This window comes from Myotis davidii, unplaced genomic scaffold, assembly GCF_000327345.1.
Source record: "Myotis davidii unplaced genomic scaffold, ASM32734v1 scaffold1107, whole genome shotgun sequence".
Lineage (NCBI taxonomy): Eukaryota > Metazoa > Chordata > Mammalia > Chiroptera > Vespertilionidae > Myotis > Myotis davidii.
The window spans coordinates 146,645-167,331 of record NW_006300016.1 but is presented as its reverse complement, the minus strand read 5'-3'; the positions used below and the strand labels follow the sequence as shown (position 1 = coordinate 167,331).

Here is a 20,687-nt window from a genome sequence, read left to right as displayed (position 1 = left end):
TTATTTCACCATGGTTTCTCTTCTCAAGGTGTTTGGTTATGAAGTTCTCTCTCTGCTTTCCGTGAGAAGAAGCAGTGCTCGTCTGAGTTCACGCAATCACGCTGCTTGAGATCCCTTGTTTCCAGGTTAGAAGCTGGTCTCTGGATGCTGGCAACAGCCACTTAAAATGGCGCGGTCTCTGCTGCTGCGCTGGCGCACCGGGAGAGGTTTCAGCCACAGTCTTCAACCGTCCTTTTTTTTCTGGGAGTTCTTGTTCTTTCTGGGCTGCAGACAGTCTCTCAGCTGAAAATCCTCTGCCTATTTGGGCTACCCGTTTCAGTTGCTCACCCTTATCTGCTCCAGGACAAGGCACAGGACACATCCGTTTATAACTCCGCCATTTTCTCCCATCATGATAATGTGATTTTTGTTTTGCAATCTGTTTATGTGATGTATCACATTTATTGATTTTCAAATATTGTACCAACCTTGCTTCCCCAGAATAAATCCCTCTTGGACATGGTGTATGACCTTTTTAATGTATTGCTGGATCTTATTTGCTAATATTTTGTTGAGGATTTTAGCATCTATGTTCATCATGGATATGAGACTGTAATTGTCTTTCTTTGTGATGTCTTTATCTGGTTTGTGAATTAGGGTAATGCTGGCCTCATAGAAATAGCTTGGAACTGTTCCTTCCTCTTGAATTTTTTTGGAATAGTTTGAGGAGGATAGGTGTTAGTTCTTCTTTGAATGTTTGGTAAAACTCCCCTGTGAAGCCATCCAGACTAGTGCTTGTGTTTGTTGGAAGTTTTGTTTGTTTGTTTGTTTTTATTACTGCTTCAATTTCATCAATAGTTATCAGCCTATTCAAGTTTTCTGATTCTTCCTGATTGAGTTTTAAAGATTGTATTTTTCTAGGAATATGTCCATTTTTTCTAGGTTGTCCACTTCATTGGAATAAAGTCATTCATGTTATTTTTTTGTAGATCCTTTGTATTTTTGTGGGGTCAGTTGTTACTTCACCTCTTTTGTTTCTGATTTTGTTTATTTGGGTCCTCTATGTTTACTTTTTGATGAGTGTGGCTAGAGGTTCATCAATCTTGTTTATCTTTTCAAAGAATCAGCTCTTGGTTTTATTGATCTTTTGCATTGTTTTTTAAGTCTCTATGTTATTTATTTCTGCTTTGATCTTTATTATTTCATTCCTTCTACTTACTCTGGGCTTTTTCTTGTTGTTCTCTTTTTAATTATTTAAGTTGTAGGGTTAGATAACTTTTTAAAAGTTTTTCTTGTTTTTTGAGGTAAGCCTATAGTGCTATAAACTTCTCTCTCAGGTTTATTTGCTTTTTTGTGTGTTCATTTTCATTTGTTTACAGGCTATTTTTTATTTCTTCTTTGATCTCTTGACCATTCATTTTTTAATAGCATGTTATTTCGCATTCATGTGTTTGAATGTTTTTTAGTGTTTTATTATAGTTGATTTCTAATTTCATGCCATTGTAACCTGCTTAATATGATTTAACTCTTCTTGAACTTGTAGAGACTTAGTTTGCAAATTGTTGCCACCACTGTGGACAACAGTATGGAGGGTCCTCAAAAAATTAAAAATGGAACTGTCATTTGACTCAGTGATCTTACTTCCATGAATATATCCTAAGACACATAAACACTCATCAGAAAGTATATATGCACTCCTATGATCATAGCAGCACAATTTACAATAGCTAAGATCAGGAAACAGCCCAAGTGCTCATCAGTAGAAGAATGGATAATGTCTGTGATTTAATAAAGAAGTTGACCAAAGTAGACGCTATTAATCCTTTGTGGTCATATTAAATTTGGACATGGGTGTCGTACTGGTCGGAATTAATTTCCATTGAAAGAGCAGTGATACATAACATGCAAGATTATGAAAGATAAACAAGATTTATTAATTCTGCCCCGCCACGGTGTTTTGCATGGCGAGTGTTTATATTGAGTTTCGATATCTCCAATTTGTCGGGACAATGTTTTGGTTTGTGACAAGGTCACTTAGACACTTAAGAGCTTTCAGAGAAATTATGAACTGATACATGAATGAATAGAGTTAAGATTCGTACGGTTCCTTGCTGTGGTGGCTGAGAGCAGACATACGACTGGAACGGTAAAAAAACTTTGGTGGCTGAGAGTAGACAAATGACCGCAAAGGGTTAAAGGATCTAGTATAGAAAAAGCAAACACTAAGTGAAAGGTCACACTTACTTTTACATATTATTGGGGACCATATACAAATCCATGCTTCTTAGAAAAAAATGTCCGGTTTGGGACATATAATGTTTTTAAGTTTACCATAGCTAAGATCTGGAAACAGCCTAAGTGCCCATCGGTAGATGAGAGATTAAAAAACTGTGGCACATCTACACAATGGAATACTATGGTGTGATAAAAAGAAGGAATTCTTATCATTTGCAACAGCATGGATGTAACTGGAGAGTATTATGCTAAGCGAAATAAGCCAGTCAGAGAAAGACAAGTATCACATGATCTCACTCATATGTGGAATCTAATGAACACAATAAACAGATGAAAAAAATAGATCCAGAGACATAGAAGCATGGAATAGACTGATGAATCTCAGAGGGAATCCTGGTGTGTGGGGGATGGGTGGGGAGAGATTAGGCAACAAACTTATGTGCATAATTGATAGACATAGACAATAATATGGTGAAGGCCTAGGCTGGGAGGGGCAGGTAATGGCTAGAGGGGGTCAATGGGGAAACAAAGGGGGCCATATGTAATACTTTCAGCAATAAAGATTTTTTTTTAATCACAGACATTAGCTAGCTCTGTAAAAGATAGACAGGGTAAATAAGCAACAGTTTCTACTCCTTTCAAAGGAAATTCAATCCTTGGAATGCTTTTCTTGCTATTTGGTAGATACCCACATTCATTCAATGAGGTATAAGCAAGAAGAGAAGAATTCCTCATGCCTTGCTTTTCCATGATCATAGCAGCCAAATGGCAATCACAGTCAAGTTTCTCTATACAACTGTGTTTTGAGAGCTTGAATTTAGATTTTCTGTCAGCAAATTCAATGTCATCCCATGCCTCCACCTCTGAGATAACATGAAAGAAAAGATAATTTCTTATATAGTTTGCTAGGGCTGCAGTAACAAAATACCAGACTGGGTGGCTTAAACAAATTTATATTTTCAAAATGCTGGAGACTAGAAGTCTAAGATAAGGAGATTGGCAGGTTTGGTTTCTTTTGAGATGTCTCTTCTTGGTTTGTGGATGGCTACTATCTCACTATGTCCGCACATGGTCTTTCTTTTGTGTGAGCACATCCCTAGTGAATGTCTACATGCAATTTTCTTATTCTTACAAGGACACCAGTCAAATTGGATTAGGGCCTCACCCTAACAGTCTTACTTTAACTTAGCCACCTTTTTTAAAGGCCCTATCTCCAAATATAGCTGCAGTCTGAAATATTGGTGATTAGGGCTTCAAGATATGACTTGGATGGGAGGGACATAATAAAGCCTCATAATATCTCCAAAGAATCAATAAATGGACTCTTCTCCAAACCACCACATTAGTGAATCTGTTCCTTTTTAGTCATAATTTAAAGATTATTTTTCCCAAAAATCAGTTATTGAAATATAAATTTTCAAGTAGAAAGTGCATAGATTTCATTTGTGCAAATGGTTAATGCAGTGGTTCTCAACCTTCTGGCCCTTTAAATACAGTTCCTCATGTTGTGACCCAACCATAAAATTATTTTCATTGCTGCTTCATAACTGTAATGTTGCTACTATTATGAATCATAATGTAAATATCTGATATGCAGGATGGTCTTAGGCGACCCCTGTGAAAGGGTCGTTCGACCGCCAAAGAGGTCGCGACCCACAGGTTGAGAACAATTGGGTTAATGAAAAGCCATGGTTTTGATGCCTTGATGATTTAAAAAAAAAAAAAGTATTCTTATTTAAAATAAAGCACTATAACAAAAATAATAAGATGACTTAGGCTGCTGGTATGTTTTTTAGTATCTCTTTGATTGCCCAACATGGGCCATTTCTAATGCCATGCTAAATATTAAAAATTACGCTGTGGGGAATAGTAGTATAATATCAGTAAAGCAATTAAAAATGAATCTTCCTGGATAGAATACTTTCTTTACTAAAATGAGGCTCATATTCACTTTATTCTCTTGAGGAGATTTTGTTCTAAGAAGGCAGGAAACTTCATAGCCATTAAAGCATTGTAAAATTTCTGTATACCAAATAGGAGATCAATGAATAAATATTTCCAATTCTTTTAATCAAAGCAGCAATCAAAATAGAAGTTTTAAAATACAGTGAATTAAATTTGAATGCTAAGTCTAACTAGGCAATAAGCAGATTTCAAAAGCAAAACTAATACAATGAATTCACTATTTAATATTTATTGATACCAAAAATGAATTATTATCAGGGTCTCAAAAATTCTGTAAAGTATACCTCTCATAAAATGCATACATCTCTATATATAAAAGCACAAGTGACAATTATGACAGAAGGCCAGAACGATCTGTCCCTATGACGTGCACTGAACACGCAGGTAGGTAAGTGGTTAGGAGTGAGCAGGCAGGCAGGCAAGCAGTTAGGGGCAAGTGGTCCCTAAACTAGTAGTCAGAAATCCCCTAGGGGTCCCAGATTGCGAGAGGTTGCAGGCCGGGCTGAGGGACCCCCCCATGCACAAATTTTGTGCACTGGGCCTCTAGGATGTAAAATAAAATTTGCATATTTCTCCCCAGATATTTATTAAGGTTTTGAATCTCAAGAATGATAACTATAACATAAAAAAGCTAATATATCTGTAGTTTATGTAGGTACTGTATGTAAATGTAGTAAAACAGAAAGAGTTTAGCTCAGAAATTGAGTTTAGAATATGTTGTATTAGATTGTTTAATCTAATGAATTGCCCAGTCAAAAGACAGTGCTTTTTCCAGCTTCCTGCTAAACACATATGAAGATGCTGGAAAAATCCTCTAGTAACACTGAAAACTAAGACAGGAGAAAACGTATCCTAAGAACTGAGAAGCAGCCCTGACTGGTTTGGCTCAATGGAGAGAGCATCGGCCTGCGGACTGAAGGGTCCCAGGTTCGATTCCGTTCAAGGGCATGTGCCTTGGTTGCGGGCACATCCTCATTAGGAGGTGTGCAGGAGGCAGCTGATCGATGGTTCTCTCTCATCGATGTTTCTAACTCTCTATCTCCCTTCCTCTCTGTAAAAAATCAATAAAAATATATTTTTTTAAAAAAGAACTTAGAAGCACCTTAAATAATGCTCAAGTGAGAAAAATAAAATAAAGCAATTCTTGCTCTTGGGTAGATCATGAATGGGGAAAAAATGTCAGTTATCACTACAATGTAAATGTAGGGTGATTCCATTAGAAGTACTATTTGCCACCTCATTCACTTCCTGGAGCTAACAGTTCATTCCAAATTTAGAAGAATTATTTTTAAAATATGAGCTGGAGGAGAAAGCACTTAGTCCTACTAGACACTAAAGCACCTATAATTTAAAAATATATTTGCATATCAAAAGAAAGAAAAACCAAAGAAATCTAGGGAATCCAGAAAAAGACAAAAATGCATATGGGAATTCCATGAAGATAGCATTTCAAATCAGTTAACTTTCACAAATAGTGGTTTTTGGATAATTAATCCCATATAGAAAATTCATAACATTGAATACATTCTTCATTCCATGTATATGGATGAATTTAATATAGATTGAATATTTAATTATAAAAATGAAAGCACATAGGTATTAGAATAAAACATGGGTGGATTCCTTATAAAATAGAAGTGAGAGACATTCCAAAATGTTGGTGGAGTAAGTGGAAGCTACACCAACACTCTCCCACAACCAATCTGGAATTACAACTAAAATACAGAGAAGCCATCTTGAATAATCAACTGAAGACTAGCTGGAGAGGCTCCTGATAACCAAAGATGGAAAGTGGAGACCCCATAGAGACTGGTAGGAAGTGTGGAGGTACAAGAGGGCTGGCCAGGCTCCCACAAACAGCAGCTGAAGTTATGGAGGGATATCTCAGCTATAAGGGGTTCCCACTGAGAACTCATGGATCTAAACTCCAAGCTGGCTGCCCAGCTGAGAGTACCAGGACTGAGAAAGATGCCAACATAACATCTGGCTGTGAAAATCAGCAGAGTTGCTGGCCTGCCAGGGAGAGATGGCTGCAAATGCAAGCAACCTCTTAAAGAGCCAACACACAAAAATTCCTATGCAGCCACTCACCTTGGGGTCCAACAGAAGGTGGGAAGAGTGGACTAGAGCTGTGTGAGCATAATACAGGGATGGGGGCTCTGAGGTTAGAGCTCAGAAGGCAACCACCTCAGTCCCCTGTGATGAGTCATTCCCTCATGCTGCAGAGGACATCTTATCTTTCTCCTGCAGAACTTTACCATCCAGGCAGCTTTTGTCTGGGGCAGGGAGGGTGGGGGAGATTGCCCCACTCTGTTGGGAAACCTCTCACACCACCCTGTGGTTGATAGCATGAGGCAAATCGACTGAATGACATTCAGACTGCAGGAAGAGGCAGATCTCTGAAGGCTTTGAGTCTTTGCCTGATTTCCTTCTGGGACTGGGGCTGGGAAAAGCAGACCCTGGTGCATATCCTGGTCTTTCCAAAGGCACCCAGCCCCAGCAGAAGGAGCCACAAGCTGTGGATTGCTGATAGCTCCAGACAGGGTACTCAGGGCCAGTCACAAACAGCATCTGTCATTGACCTGCACTAGAGGTTGGGAGTCATAGCAGATCTACATAATACATAGATACAAACCCAAACACACACCAAAAATAGGGAGACAAAAAAAAAAAAAAAAAACAACCCCCAAATGAAAGAAAAAGGGAATTCTCCAAAAGAAGAGCTAAATGTAATGGACATAAGAAATTTATCAGATACAGAGTTAGAATAATGATGGCAATGATGCTCAACAGCGTGAGAAAAGATATAGTAACTATGAAAAAAGACCAGTGAGAAATGAAGAATGATAGAGCACTAATAAAGAAAACACTGGACGGAATACATAGCAGAGTAGGGGAAGCTGAAGATCAGATCAGTGAATTAGAAGACAGGGTAGAAAAAAAATCACAGAACCAAAAAGAAAATAAAAAATAAAAAAACAGGAGGATAGCTTAAGGGAGCTGTAGGACAACATGAAAAGTAACAATATTCGCATCATAGGAGTAACTGAAGGTGAAGAAAAATGAGCAAGAGATAGAGGACCCGTTTGAAGAAATAATGACAGAAAACTTCCCTAACCTGGTGAAGGAAAAAGTCACACAAGTTCAGGAGATACAGAGATTCCCAAGCAAGAAGAACCCAAACAGGCCCATGCTCAGATACATCATAATTAAAATGCCAAAAATTAAAGACAAAGAGAGAATCTTAAAGGCAGCAAGAGAAAAGCAACTTGTTAGCTACAAAGGAGCTCCCATAAGGCTGTCAGATTATTTTTCATCAGAAACTCTATAGGCCAGGATGGAATGGCATAAAGTATTCCAGGTAATGAAAAGCAAGGATCTGAAACCAAGATTATTATATCTAGCAAGGCTATCATTCAAGATAGATAGTGAAATAAAGAACTTCCCAGAAAAAGAAAGGCTAAAGGAGTTTATCACCACTAAACCAGCACTGCAAGAAATGATAAAGGGACTGTTGTAATGAGAAGAAGAAAGAAAGAGAGAGAAAGAAACATAGGCATAAAGAATTAAAATGAAAATGATTAATGAAGTATCACCTCACACCTGTCAGAAAGGCTACCATCAACAAATCAACAAATGACAAGTGCTTGTGAGGATACAGGAAAAGGGAACTCTAGTACCCTGGTGCAGCCATTATGGAAAACAGTATGAAGTTTCCTCAAAAAACTAAATATGGAACTACCATTTGACCCACTGATCCCACTTCTGGGAATATATCCTAAGAAACCTGAAACAACAATCAGAAAAAAATGTATGCACTCCTATGTTCATAGCAGCACAGTTTAGCTGTGGTACATTTATACCATGTAATACTATGCAACTATATAAAAGAAGGTTATCTTACCCTTTGAGACAGCATCAAGGACCTGGAGAGTATTATGCTAAGTGAAATAAGCCAGTCAGAGAAAGACAAGTATCACATGATCTCACTCATATGTGGAATCTAATGAACACAATAAACTGGTGAACAAAATAGATCCAGAGACATAGAAGTGTGGAATAGATCATCAAATCTCAGAGGGAAGGCGGGGGTGGGTGAGTGGGTGTGAAGAGATCAACCAAGGAACTTGTACTAGTTTGTATATATGCATAAACCATTGACACAGACAATAGTGTGGTGTGGGGGGCAGTGGCGGGCTAGAAGGGATCAATGAGGGAAAAGGGGGGACATATGTAATACCTTCAACAATGAAGATTTAATAAAAAATGTTAGAAGTGAGGACAGATTTCCTGTCCCTACTCAAAGTGTTACAAAGGGCAGTGGGAAAATCATAGGAAGTCAAACTCAGTGGTTAGACACACAATGAATTTGATATATTCTCAAAGTTTTTTTCATTGTTAAATTTTAGTGATTTCTTATAAGTTAGTAACAGCACAGTGATTGTTACTATTCAAGCAAATAACAAGAATTAAATTTATCATGAATTCATTTGTGAATAGTTCTTTCTAGTCTGGTAAATAGGCTACTAGATTGTTATGTGAGCTTATATATCATAGCATGATCTTTTAATACTTTCATTTGACGTATTATAAGAAATTATGGCCGAAACTGGTTTGGCTCGGTGGATAGAGCGTAGGCCTGCGGACTGAAGGGTCCCAGGTTCAATTCCGGTCAAGGGCATGTACCTGGGTTGCGGGCACATCCCCAGTGGGAGATGTGAAGGAGGCAGCTGATCGATTTTTCTCTCCCATCGATGTTTCTAACTATCTCTCTCCCTTCCTCTCTGTAAAAAATCAATAAAATATATTTTTTTTAAAAAAAGAAATTATGGTATTAACAATGAATTTCCCTTTTGTGTGTTTGTCTTGACTCCTTACACCATCCAAATGTATAGGTTTATTTTTAGTCATAATATAATCGAATTTTAATGATAATATAGTTTGTAATGATAAATGATCATTTCTAAACTTGATTTCCTTAATGGTTTAGTTGATGCAGCTCTTGCTGTTTTTATGCGATTCCAGCTCTTGCTGTTTTAATTAATTTGAATCAATGATTCACTAAAAATATAGAGCTCATAAAGCCAAAGTTGAAAATAGCACATTGTTTAGATAGCTTAGCAAAACAATACAATCTTTCATCGGGACTTTGTGCAAGTTAACCAAATTGTTTCAATTCCTCCATTTCTAAAAGGAGTGACATAATAGTACTTAATTTATGTGTTTTTCTGGGAAGAAAATGAGATATTGTGTGAAAAATATTTAGTACAGAACGTGGCATATAGTTAGTATTCAATAAATACTAACTTGTAATCATATTAATTAATTATTATTAAATATAATACTAAACCTTAGAAAGTTTTCATTTTAAAATTTGAAAAGATAAGAATTTTGAGTTGGGCTGTTTTGCCAAGTGGAAATTTTTTTTCTTAATAGTTTAGTACAGTATTCTCTTTTGAGACAAAATGACTGTGAATATCATTGATCTTATAACAAAGAAATTTTTTAAAAAAAATATAGTCAATATCCCCTGTTTTCTTATAAAGAAATAGTATTATTCTTCACAATAAAGGAAGATACCTATCGGTTGGAAACCCTCACTGTTACAAATGGCCAGGAGCTCGCTGCTCTTCCAATCTCTTAATACTTGTGCAACAGGTAGGGGTTGGTTTCAAAGTGTAATCCCGTGACCATCTGCCTTTGTATCCTATGAGCTGCTACTTAAACGTGAAGCTTTCTGGGCCACATCCCAGACTGAATAAATCAGAATTTCTAAACGTGGGGCTCAGCAAGCTGCATGTCTAACAAGTTTCACAGGTGGTTCTTATGCAAAGTAAAGCTAGAAAATTTCTAATTCACTGGAACACAAGAAAATGCTGTCAGTTTTGTTTTGTTTTGTTTTGTTTTTTGTTTTTGTCTTCTAGTCTGTATAACCTGGAAGAGTTACCCCTTTTTTCATAAATAAATTTTGGCTTCACTCATGGCATCAGTTAAATAAGTGAACAATTTCCTGGTAGCAATTTGGGGGCTTCAAGGAGAATCTTGGACTATTACAATCTAGGAAAAAAATACAGAATGAATTAAAGGGTCATCACATTTAACATTTCTTCAGCTCTCCAGCCCAGTGGTTGGCAAACTCATTAGTCAACAGAGCCAAATATCAACAGTACAATGATTGAAATTTCTTTTGAGAGCCAAATTTTTTAAACTTAAACTATATAGGTAGGTACACTGTTACTAACTTAATTAGGGTACTCCTAAGGCTTAGGAAGAGCCACACTCAAGGGGCCAAAGAGCCGCATGTGGCTTGTGAGCTGCAGTTTGCCGACCACGGCTCTAGCCCCTTCAGGAGAGAACCTCATTGACTAATTTTATAGAGAGAGAGAGAGAGGAAGGGGGCAAGGGAGAGAGATAGAGATAGAAAGACATTGATTTGTTGTTACACTTATTTGTGCATTCTTTGGTTGCTTCATGTATTTGCCTTGACCAAGGATCAAACTGCAACCTTGGTGTATCAGGTCGATGCTCCAACCAACTGAACTATCTAGCAAGGGCCTAAGATATATATTTTTTTATTGGGTTGATGACAGTTGAGAAAAAATAGTGAAGCCAGTAAAGTGAGCTTATAATTTTGTATAATGTGTTTTGTTTTGTTTTATTTGAAAGTGATCTTGAAAAATTATCAGTAAATGAATTAGATTACTTTCTGCTCTTAAAATTATATTCTTAAAATTTTTACCACATTAAAACTTACTTTGTGTTTTTTTACAGGAATTGAATTGCCTCCTAGAGGGACTATTCCAATCACAGTGTGTTTTGTTCCCAAAGTTATGAAATTAAGGAAGACAATGGCCGTTGTTCAAATGAGAAGGGCAGATGGAACAAATTGGCCTATTGACAATTTTGATGAATTGAGTCCAGAGTTGAAAAGGTAACGTTTAAATAAGTATATTGATTTTGTTTTGTCTGGCACTGATGCAATCAGCTTCTTTTATATGTGATGCAACGTAAAGTTCATGCTTTTTATTCTCTGATGTGTTGAAATTTATATGTTCAGAAAAGGAAAATGTATTTGTTAAATGGGTATACTATGTATCATTGCTGATATAAAGTTCAAAGTGATGAAAAACTCAATCTTAACAGACTCAGAGACATGCAAAGGCAGCCTTTTAAACTGAGAAAATAGTTACTGCCAAGACAATAAGTAATCTATATTTGGGAGAACAACCTAAAACAACTTGTCTGGGCAAAGTATACGACTTGTGATGCTGGTATTCATCTACTGATGGCACAGTGCCAGGTGGATATGTCATCCTGATGCACCTCTCCCATGACTAGGGTATCCTGTGTCATTGCCAGAATGCAGGAGACTTGTATCCATGTTTTCTCGCTGAAATTTAAGCCAACTCCAATAATGATAGAAAATGTAAATGCTTTCTCTGCTGTTATAGTACAATTAAATAATTGTCTAGAAGTCTTGATTAAAAAGAAATTCTTATTTTGTCCTACGTGTACATATTTTATCTCCATATTTGAAAGAAAGGTTTCCTTTGGGTACATTCTGCCATGCTTTTTTCATCACTCCTGCTGTCGAGACTGTCTACATGATTTGTGGGTCCTCATGTATAAGTGAAAATGAGGGAGCTTTTCTTCAAAAAGTATTAATAATTTTAAGACAGGTACAGTAGTGTATTAAACAAGCATGGAGCAATGCTAAGTGTGTGATTTTTGTGCTAATGCACAGGTCACGCTCCTACAAAGCTGGTCCTGCCTGCCATGACTTACGTTTCATTTTTAACAGGAAAATCTTGTTTTCAACAATGATCAGAATCATTCTAATATCGCTATCCTCCTGGTAGTGTATAAATGTACTTAAAATATTTTGAGAAATGTCCTCTTTCTTTTAACTGGTATCTCCCAAAAGGGAAGTATTCCTTTTTGAAGTTCTGTACTTAATGGCATTTTTGTATGTGTGCTTTGCTTGTCCAATTTAGAATATAACCCATGGGAATTGTACTACCTGTGATTAATCACACTCTAGTCACATCAAAAAATATCAATACCAAGCTTTAAGTGTAGGGAGAAATGTTCTTTAATTTTAACTTACATCTCATAATGGTTGTATTCTATTTTTACTTGTGATAATTTCCCAGGGTTTGCCTTAAAATGTTTATAAAATCATTTACCAAAAATGTTTTGTACTTCATTCTTATTGTCTCTCTGCCAAAGTTTATATTCACAAGCTTTGCTTAAATACCATTAAGTTAATAGAGAACATGCTCTTTTATGCTAATATTTAAAGTGTTTATGGTTTTTGTTCACTCTTAATTTAATTTCTATTTAGAATGATGGTAGCAGACAGTGGAGAAATCCAAACAATACGATGGATATACCCTATTCTTGGACTCCCACAGGCAAGACATGATGAATTCCCTCCAGGTAGGTATATTGTAGTGTCAGAGAACACCAGGATTTGGAGGTAGTTTAGAGGCCTCCTCATCCCATCTTTTCTTTGTACAAGTAAGAAGGTTGAGGTCCAGAGAAAGTAAGTTGTGAAGTAGCCAGCCCTATTGGTGGGAGTGCTAGGACTGAATCTTGTCCTCTAACGAGTCCAATGTTATTGCCACAAAACCACGCCATTTCCTGTTGCTCTTCCTATTGGTAAAACCTAGAAATCAGCTAAGATGAAAATAACATTAACTTCAGGCCCTTTATCTCAAACTCTGTGAGGTGTTCAAAGCCCTGAACTAGATCTATTAGAGTCTGTGGAAACCCTAATCAGAGTACCCCGGATGTTCAAGGCCAATTGGAGTGTGGGGGCTCTGTCCAGAGTACACCAGATGGTCAAGACCAATTTGTCATACGAAGGTGCATGAGCAAGGACACAGTGATATTACTGTACCAGGACTCACTGACAGGCATGCCTTTCTGTAGCCCAAGTATTGATGTCACTATTTGGGAAGAAGCCTCTTTTGTCTAAGTTGGTATAAAGATGTGTTGTTGACCAGCCAGTGTGCCACTGCTTGGTATGGCTCCCGTGTTTGCTACTGTATTTAATGTAAGAAAATATTGGAATTTTATATATATATATAGTATTTTTAATCCTCATCTAAGGATATTCTTTTATTGATTTTTAGAGAAAGAGGAAGAGGGAGGGAGAGAGAGTGTGAAAAAGAAAGAGAGAGAGAGAGAGAGAGAGAGAGAGAGAGAGAGAGCAGTGTGAGAGAGAAACATCAATCATTTGCCTCCTGTACGTGCCTCAACCAGAGATTGAATACGCAACCTGGTGTGTGCAGATAGAATCTGCAACCTTTTTGGTGTATGAGACAATGCTCCAACAACTGAGCCACCTGGCCAGGGCAAAATATATAAAGTTTTTTATGCTGTACATTAATATATAGTCACATTTTAATATTGATTGTAATGTATTACAATTTTATATTTAACTGTTAATAGTGTACTCTGTAAATTCCAAGTGAAAAAATATTTTAAGTATTTTACTTAAAGGAATTTTAAGGTACATGTAAATAAATAATAGAGTAGGAAATATTTTTAAACTCATTACAAAATAAAGGTTATGAAAGTTACTTTTTTAATTACTTGAAGGTATTTTCTATAGTATAGTTATATAAGTTGAGTTTGGTATTTACCACAATGAACATAGAGATAGCTGAAATATTCACATGTTCTTGACCACCAGGTGAATTATTGATATAAGTAGATCTGTTTCTGAATAAGATTTCTATATCCTAGTACAATCTTCTATTACCTGATTTATACCTTTCAGATTTATCTTTTGTCATATTTTTGCATATTATTTAATATTCATATTTTATTACAAAATGTAAATGTATATAGATATTGTGGAAGGGTGTGTGTGTGTGTGAATGCAGGTGCAATGTCAAGTCAAAGTATGCCAAAGAACTTTTATTTTTCATGACATAATTTAATAATTTTTTTTCTTGTAGCTTAAGAATGATCATATAACCTAATAACCAAATTAACTGGAAATATTTCTTTCTTGTAGCTGTCATAAAATGTCAGTCCAGGAAACGGATAGAAAAGAATTTTAAAGTCACAGTTACTGGTGATTTTATTGGAGATCATCCTATCTTAAATGTATCAGATTTTGTAGTGATTCCAAAAAAACGTTCATATGCATCTTATGAAGATATTGATGGTAAGAGAGCCATAGTCATGGGCATAAAATATGATGATAAATAAAACCGTTTCCTTAAATTGCAGGTTGCTGATTCCTCAGTTATGTGAAAATCCATGCCAATTTATTTTTAATTTACAATATATCACTAAAATACTGCTCAACGAGTGTAGTGAAAACTATGTCCACTAGCCATATAATTTGTTTTCTTCACAGTAGCTATCTCCAAAATGATGATAATTATGGTTATTAATGGCTTTATAAGAATAGAGTGTTAAAGTTTTATTACAGGATTTATCTTCAGAGTAACCCTATGAAGCTGGTAATATGACTATATTTTATTTTATAAGTAATTTGTACAGGGTCATACAACCTAGCAGTGGAAGGCATGGTACATGAATACAGTCTTGACTATTTTTTAAAACATTATTTTACATTTGAAATAACTTTAGATTTAAAACCTAGATGTGAAATAATACGTTCTGAACTGTTCATACTGTGATCAGGCCTAACCTAATTGCTTTTCCTTTTAAAGTCTTGTAGGAATAATAATAAAAAAAAAAATTACAAAGGCAAGGCTTTAAAAGAGGTTCCCTAACATAAAGTATAATGTCTGGTGCACAGTGGTCAATTTCAGTTCCTACCCTGTTTGATCCTGTGGCTCTTTCTTTTCAGTAGTAGTATTTACCCATTGCTTTCTAAATAAGATATTACCTTAAACTTATAAAATTACCAATGCTCATCCATTTTTGAACCCTAGCAATGTCTGTTTCATATGAAATCACTGATATTTGATTTTTTATGTACAAAAGTGTCTTTTCATGTGATGTAATCTATATAAAATAATCCAGAATTAGCCTTCACCATTAGTCCCCTACTATCTATCATTCCAACCTTTTGTTTCCCTTGGATGTTAACCTGTTACTCAACCAAGTGGGATCACTTGCTACTTCTGTACAGTTACCATCTACTTTCCCAGCATGGTGAATGTCTATGATATAGTCGGCCCTGCCCATCTGCCAACTTTCACTCCTTTCTTGTGGAAACTATGTCCACTAGCCATATAATTCTTATAATATTTCAATAATATAGTCTTCCCCTGCTCAGAGTGGACATCTAATGGAGGTTGGGCTTATGAGTCTTCCCTCTCCTCCACATCTTTTGTAGTCAGAACACAGAAAGTCTGTTTCTCTTCATTTGCTGAAGCTGTAATAAATAAGTGAGTATTATTTTCTCTGCATGCCTGTTTTGCTCCTCTCTTTGCAGGTCTACTTTCTCTGCCTACTCATCAAATTATACACATGAGTCAGTCATGATCAATTGGTTCTTCCTTTTATTTAAGGATACCCTCGGTAACTTCCAAAAGGTCATTCCAACTGGGATTCTGTTATTTACAAACAAGCATTCAAAGAGTAAATATAGAAGAGGATCTGGAAATAATAAATATTTCTTAAGTGAATTACAAAAATGTTAGAATAATCTCCCACATGCAATCTCACCATAAGATTTGGAAGGCAGCCCTGGCCAGTTTGGTCAGTGGATAGAGCATTGGCCTGCAGACTGAAGGGTCCACGTTTGATTCTGGTCAAGGTTTCAGGCTTGATCCCTGGCCAGGGTGTGTTCAGGAGGCAACCAATTGATGTTTCTCTCTCTCTCCCTCTCCCTCTCCCTTCCACTTTCTCTAAATATATCAATGGAAAAATATCCTTGGGTGAGGATTAACAACAAAAACAAAAAATATTTGGAAGGCAATATTTTAAAAACCGGAGGTGGAATTCTGAAATGAGTATATGTTATTGTACCCAGTGTACTTCATAAGATCTTTGGAATTATAAAAAAATTAATTCACATTAATGTTCTTTATATTTACTGACTACTTATTGATTGTGTGAATTGTGTGAGATGAGATAATAATACTATTATTAGGTTGCATAATAAGATATTTCATTATGTTAATTTATTCGTTATTTATTTTTTCCCTTTGAATTTAATTTTCTAATTGCAAAAATGCCAACTTTTTCACTGGTAATTTAAATTTATTTTAAAAAGGAAATAAATTTAAATGAGAAGGGAATTTTCTATTGCAAACCTATTCAATTATTCCTTATTTTAAAGAACTATCTTTTAATAATGAAATCAGACTGATGCAAAGCATTTTTATTTATCTTAAAAACATTATAAGTTGGATACAGATTCTGCTTTAGAGACTCATGTAACATTAGAGGAATGTAGGGAATAGAATCTTTAAATAAATGATACCCTGTCAGCTTTCTTTTCTTCAACCAATAACCAATACTGAAAGAGAATTCTCATTATTTATTCAGATCAGGGATAAAAATATTAGTGTAGATTAACCTAAGTTTAAATGTGCAACTCAACTGCCAATTTCCAGTGATAAATAACTGTTTTATTGGAATAGACCATCATTTTAATAAGCAGACAACTTACAGTAACCATACCCCAGTGAATATTCAGTCCCTTTTTGAAGTGAAATCATTGTTTTGTGTGTCACCTGTTATGCTTAGTTGAGTGTTCAAACCTTTATTTCTGTTTTAAATCTATCCTGTAGAAGATAAAACATTGATGCTTTATGACATTAAGTATAAAAGAAGGTAAAGAAATCCTTGTATATAGGGACTATTTTAATAACATATCACTAAATTGCTTAAGTTGCACTCTCCTCAGGTTGCAAGCTAAACAAATTATAATTCTGATAATAGAAATTGATTAAATCTTATTACCTGGAAAAATCTACTTCCTTCAAGATAAACAAGGTCTATAAGGAAGCTTCAAAGAATATCATTTTGGGAGGTTTGAAATGCATATTATATGAGGAAAACAGTCTCCCAAATAGCTTTTCAAAATACACCTTTTGGTATGGCTCATAATTTCACTGTTTCAGTACTTTCCATGATGAAAAATAACAATATGAGAAATAACTATTTGGAAGGTTTACAGGCTTCTCTCTTCCTCTCTTCCTCTCTTCATCATTTCCTCTACACTAGCTTTTTCTCTGCTCAAAACCAACAAACTCAAGAAGCTCATCTATTTATTTGCTACAGACATTTTAATGTGTAACTCAACTGCCAATTTCCAGTGATAAATAATTGTTTATTTAATGGCACATGAAACTTGTCTTGCTATCCAGAAGTAGAGTTTTTTTCAATCTTCTCTCAACTTTGATGTCTTTTTTTTTCTGTATTCATGGGGCCTGAATATTTGATAAATCAGCTGACCTCTCTCTTGTCCTGGTTCCTTAAAACCATCTGGTAATAACTTGATTCCTTTCCCTGTCTTTATTCCAAAGTTGTAACCAGCTTGCCTGACTCTGTATATCTCCCTACTTGCCTTTCCATTCTTACCTATATTTTTATGAAGGGAAAAGTCTGACCAAAAAGTTTGAAAACTCTTTTAGTTTTTAGCATATGCAAAGGCAAGCCAGCTGTTTTTCCCTGTGTGTATAATTCAGTTATAGTCTACTCAACAAATAATGTCCATCAGAGTCTTGTTCATGCCATTTTGTACTTCCTAATGCCTCTTAAATCACTTGTAGTGGAAATTAAAGCACTTCACTCTGCTGCTTGGATTGTAATGGAGTTTTCAGTGTGATCATTGAATGCATCCTATATTCCCTCATCCGAGTTTACTGAGAAGTAGATGTAGAATTGTGGCAGATAGAGATCAAAAGGTTGCCTTTATTATAAAGGTGAAATGGAAAGTGACTTGGCACTATGCACTCATTTGGGCTTATTAATACCTTCCACCAAAATTGAGTGCGTTCACCCTGAGCTGCCCAATTGTAAACTCTCTTTAGGAACAAACAACCTACTCCTGAAGGAGGTGGAGAAAGTGTGCATCTTGGATTCAAGACATTGGGAAAGGAAGAGAAAGGTCTGCTCACCTCATGTTCCATTCCTTCACCCTAATTCACTGATCAGATATGTTGCTTTTCCTCTGATGGCAAGTCATAAGGGAGGAAGCAAATTGATGCAGGTATTTTTGTCCCTCCTAAATTTTTCCTTCTTGTGAGTGAATAAGCCCCTCTATGTAAACATGGTGAGTAGGAGATAAGAAACCCCCACTCCCTTTCCATCCTTCTTTTACCTTAATTGTCTTTCCCAGAGATTCCAATAAGACTATAAAGCCTCATTAAGTGAAAATGCCAGGACTTCTCCGCTCTCCATCCCTACTCCTCGCACACACCATTGAGTTAACCAGGATTGATCATTTTCATATCTCTTCATTCAACAACAATCCAGTGAGCATATTTGCTGCCAGATAGTATGCTGAGCCCCAGGGATGCCAAAATGAACAAGAGACAGACTTGGAATTCAAAGAACATCTATCCAACATATTGGATTTATGTGCCTATATTATTGGTAATGCTCTACTGGGATATTATTGGACTTGGATTTTTAGACTGTATTTTGCAGTGCCACTTCATAACATTGCAGATTATTCTCTCTGAGCAGAAGTTCCCTTTTAATTGTATTTCTTCCTAAGTGGCTTTCGGTCCATGCATTCTTTGTCTCTCTGGGGAGTAGTTTAGTGACTTTCTCTGTGGGACTTTTTCTGTGAGAGTGATTTTACCACTTAATGGCACATCAAATTCATGCCGCTTCCTTTTATTTCCCAGGTGTTCTGCATCTTGCAACTATTTTTCTTTGCTTAATCTGCTGTCTTTTTTTGTGTGTGATCTGCTGATTTTTGTGTTATACTGGCCTCTTTTAACCCTAGACCAGTCATCATGCTGTATGTCTTTTGCATGTCATCCATAAACAGTATGGGGTTTGGTCTGTAATTACAAATGGGTCCTGAGAAACCTGGCATTGTTCCTCCATAACCCCCACATTAGCCCCTAGACTTGATCCTTTACTCTGTTTTTCTTTATTTTACTTTCTCTTCTCAACTCACTCGGTTAAGGCTTCTGTCCTCACTACTCTTAGAGCAAGGTGGCCATCACTTTTGTGAACCCAAGGATCACTTTTACCTTATATACTAGAGATAGACTGGTGGACATGCCGATTGTGGACCCGGTCAATTCATGGTACTCTGACCTCTCTTCCATGACCCACATGCAACAAACTCCTTGATTTGGAATTTTAGCTCCTTTCATGAATGTGGAGAGTATACATATAATAGATGTTTGTGCTTCTCTTCTATATGCCAGTCCTAACTTTAAGATATTTTTCACATGCACATAAAAAAAAAAACTGTGTTGTAACTTTCCTCTAGTAACCAACTGGTTAAGAAAATATAGTTAACCATATTGTCCATAATACATATTGTCTATAAAACATGAAAAACTTTCTCTTTTAGCAAAATAAACCACAACTTGAAACTCTTGCTCTAATAGATTGGGATACTATCTTAATATTGTTTAAACTTTTTAAAAAAAATCTTTATTTTTTAATTTGTTTTATTCTCTAAAGTTTTACATATGTCTCCTTTTTCCCCACTTGATGCCTCTCCCCCACCCCAGCCATTCCCACTACGGGCAAGCCCCAGTGTCTGTGCCCATTGGTTATGCTAATATGCATGCATACAAGTCCTTTGGTTGCTCTCTAACCCCCCATCCCCTGCCATTTGTCTCTGGATCTATTCTTGTTCATCAAATTATGTTGATCATTATATCCCACATATGAGTGAGGGAGTTCCATTTTTAACTTTTTTTAAAAATTTTATTTTATTGCTTAAAGTATTACAAAGAGTAGTATATGTTCCCTTTTTTTTACCATTGACCTTCCCCTGGCCTCCCCTACTCCCCAGTATCTTGCATCCATTGGTTATGCTTATATGCATGCATACAAGTCCTTCGGTTGATCTCTTTCCTCCCCCCGGCCCCAACCCTCCCAAGCCTTCCCGCTATAGTTTGACAGTCAGTTTGATGCTGCTCTGCCTCTGTATCTATTTTTGTTCATCACTTTATAATGTTCTTTATTATCCATAAATGAGTGAGATCATGTGGTATTTTTCTTTCATTGACTGGCTTATTTCACTTAGCATAATGCTCTCCAATTCCATCCATGCTGTTGCTAATGGTAAGAATTCCTTCTTTTTTACAGCCGTGTAGTATTCCATTGTGTAGATGTACCACAGTTTTTTAATCCCCTTATCTGCTGATGGGCACTTAAGCTATTTCCAAATCTTAGCTATTGTAAATTGTGCTGCTTTCAACATAAAGGTGCATATATCCTTTCTTATTGGTGTTTCTGTTTTCTTGGGATATATTCCTAGAAGTAGGATCACTAAGTCAAATGGGAGTTCCATTTTTAGTTTTTTGAGGAAACTCCATACTGTTCCCCACAGTGGCTGCGCCAGTCTGCATTCCACCCCCCAGGCCCCAGGG

General features: G+C 36.2%; 1 protein-coding gene across 1 annotated transcript in view; it reads left to right on the top strand.

The window, feature by feature from the left end:
* CFAP47 (cilia and flagella associated protein 47) overlaps positions 1 to 20,687 on the top strand; it is a 458,234-nt gene that overhangs the window by 414,702 nt on the left and 22,845 nt on the right. Inside the window, 3 exon segments of the mRNA XM_015571970.1 lie at positions 10,951 to 11,110; positions 12,524 to 12,618; positions 14,207 to 14,359. Of these exon segments, the coding sequence (XP_015427456.1) occupies positions 10,951 to 11,110; positions 12,524 to 12,618; positions 14,207 to 14,359 (408 nt within the window).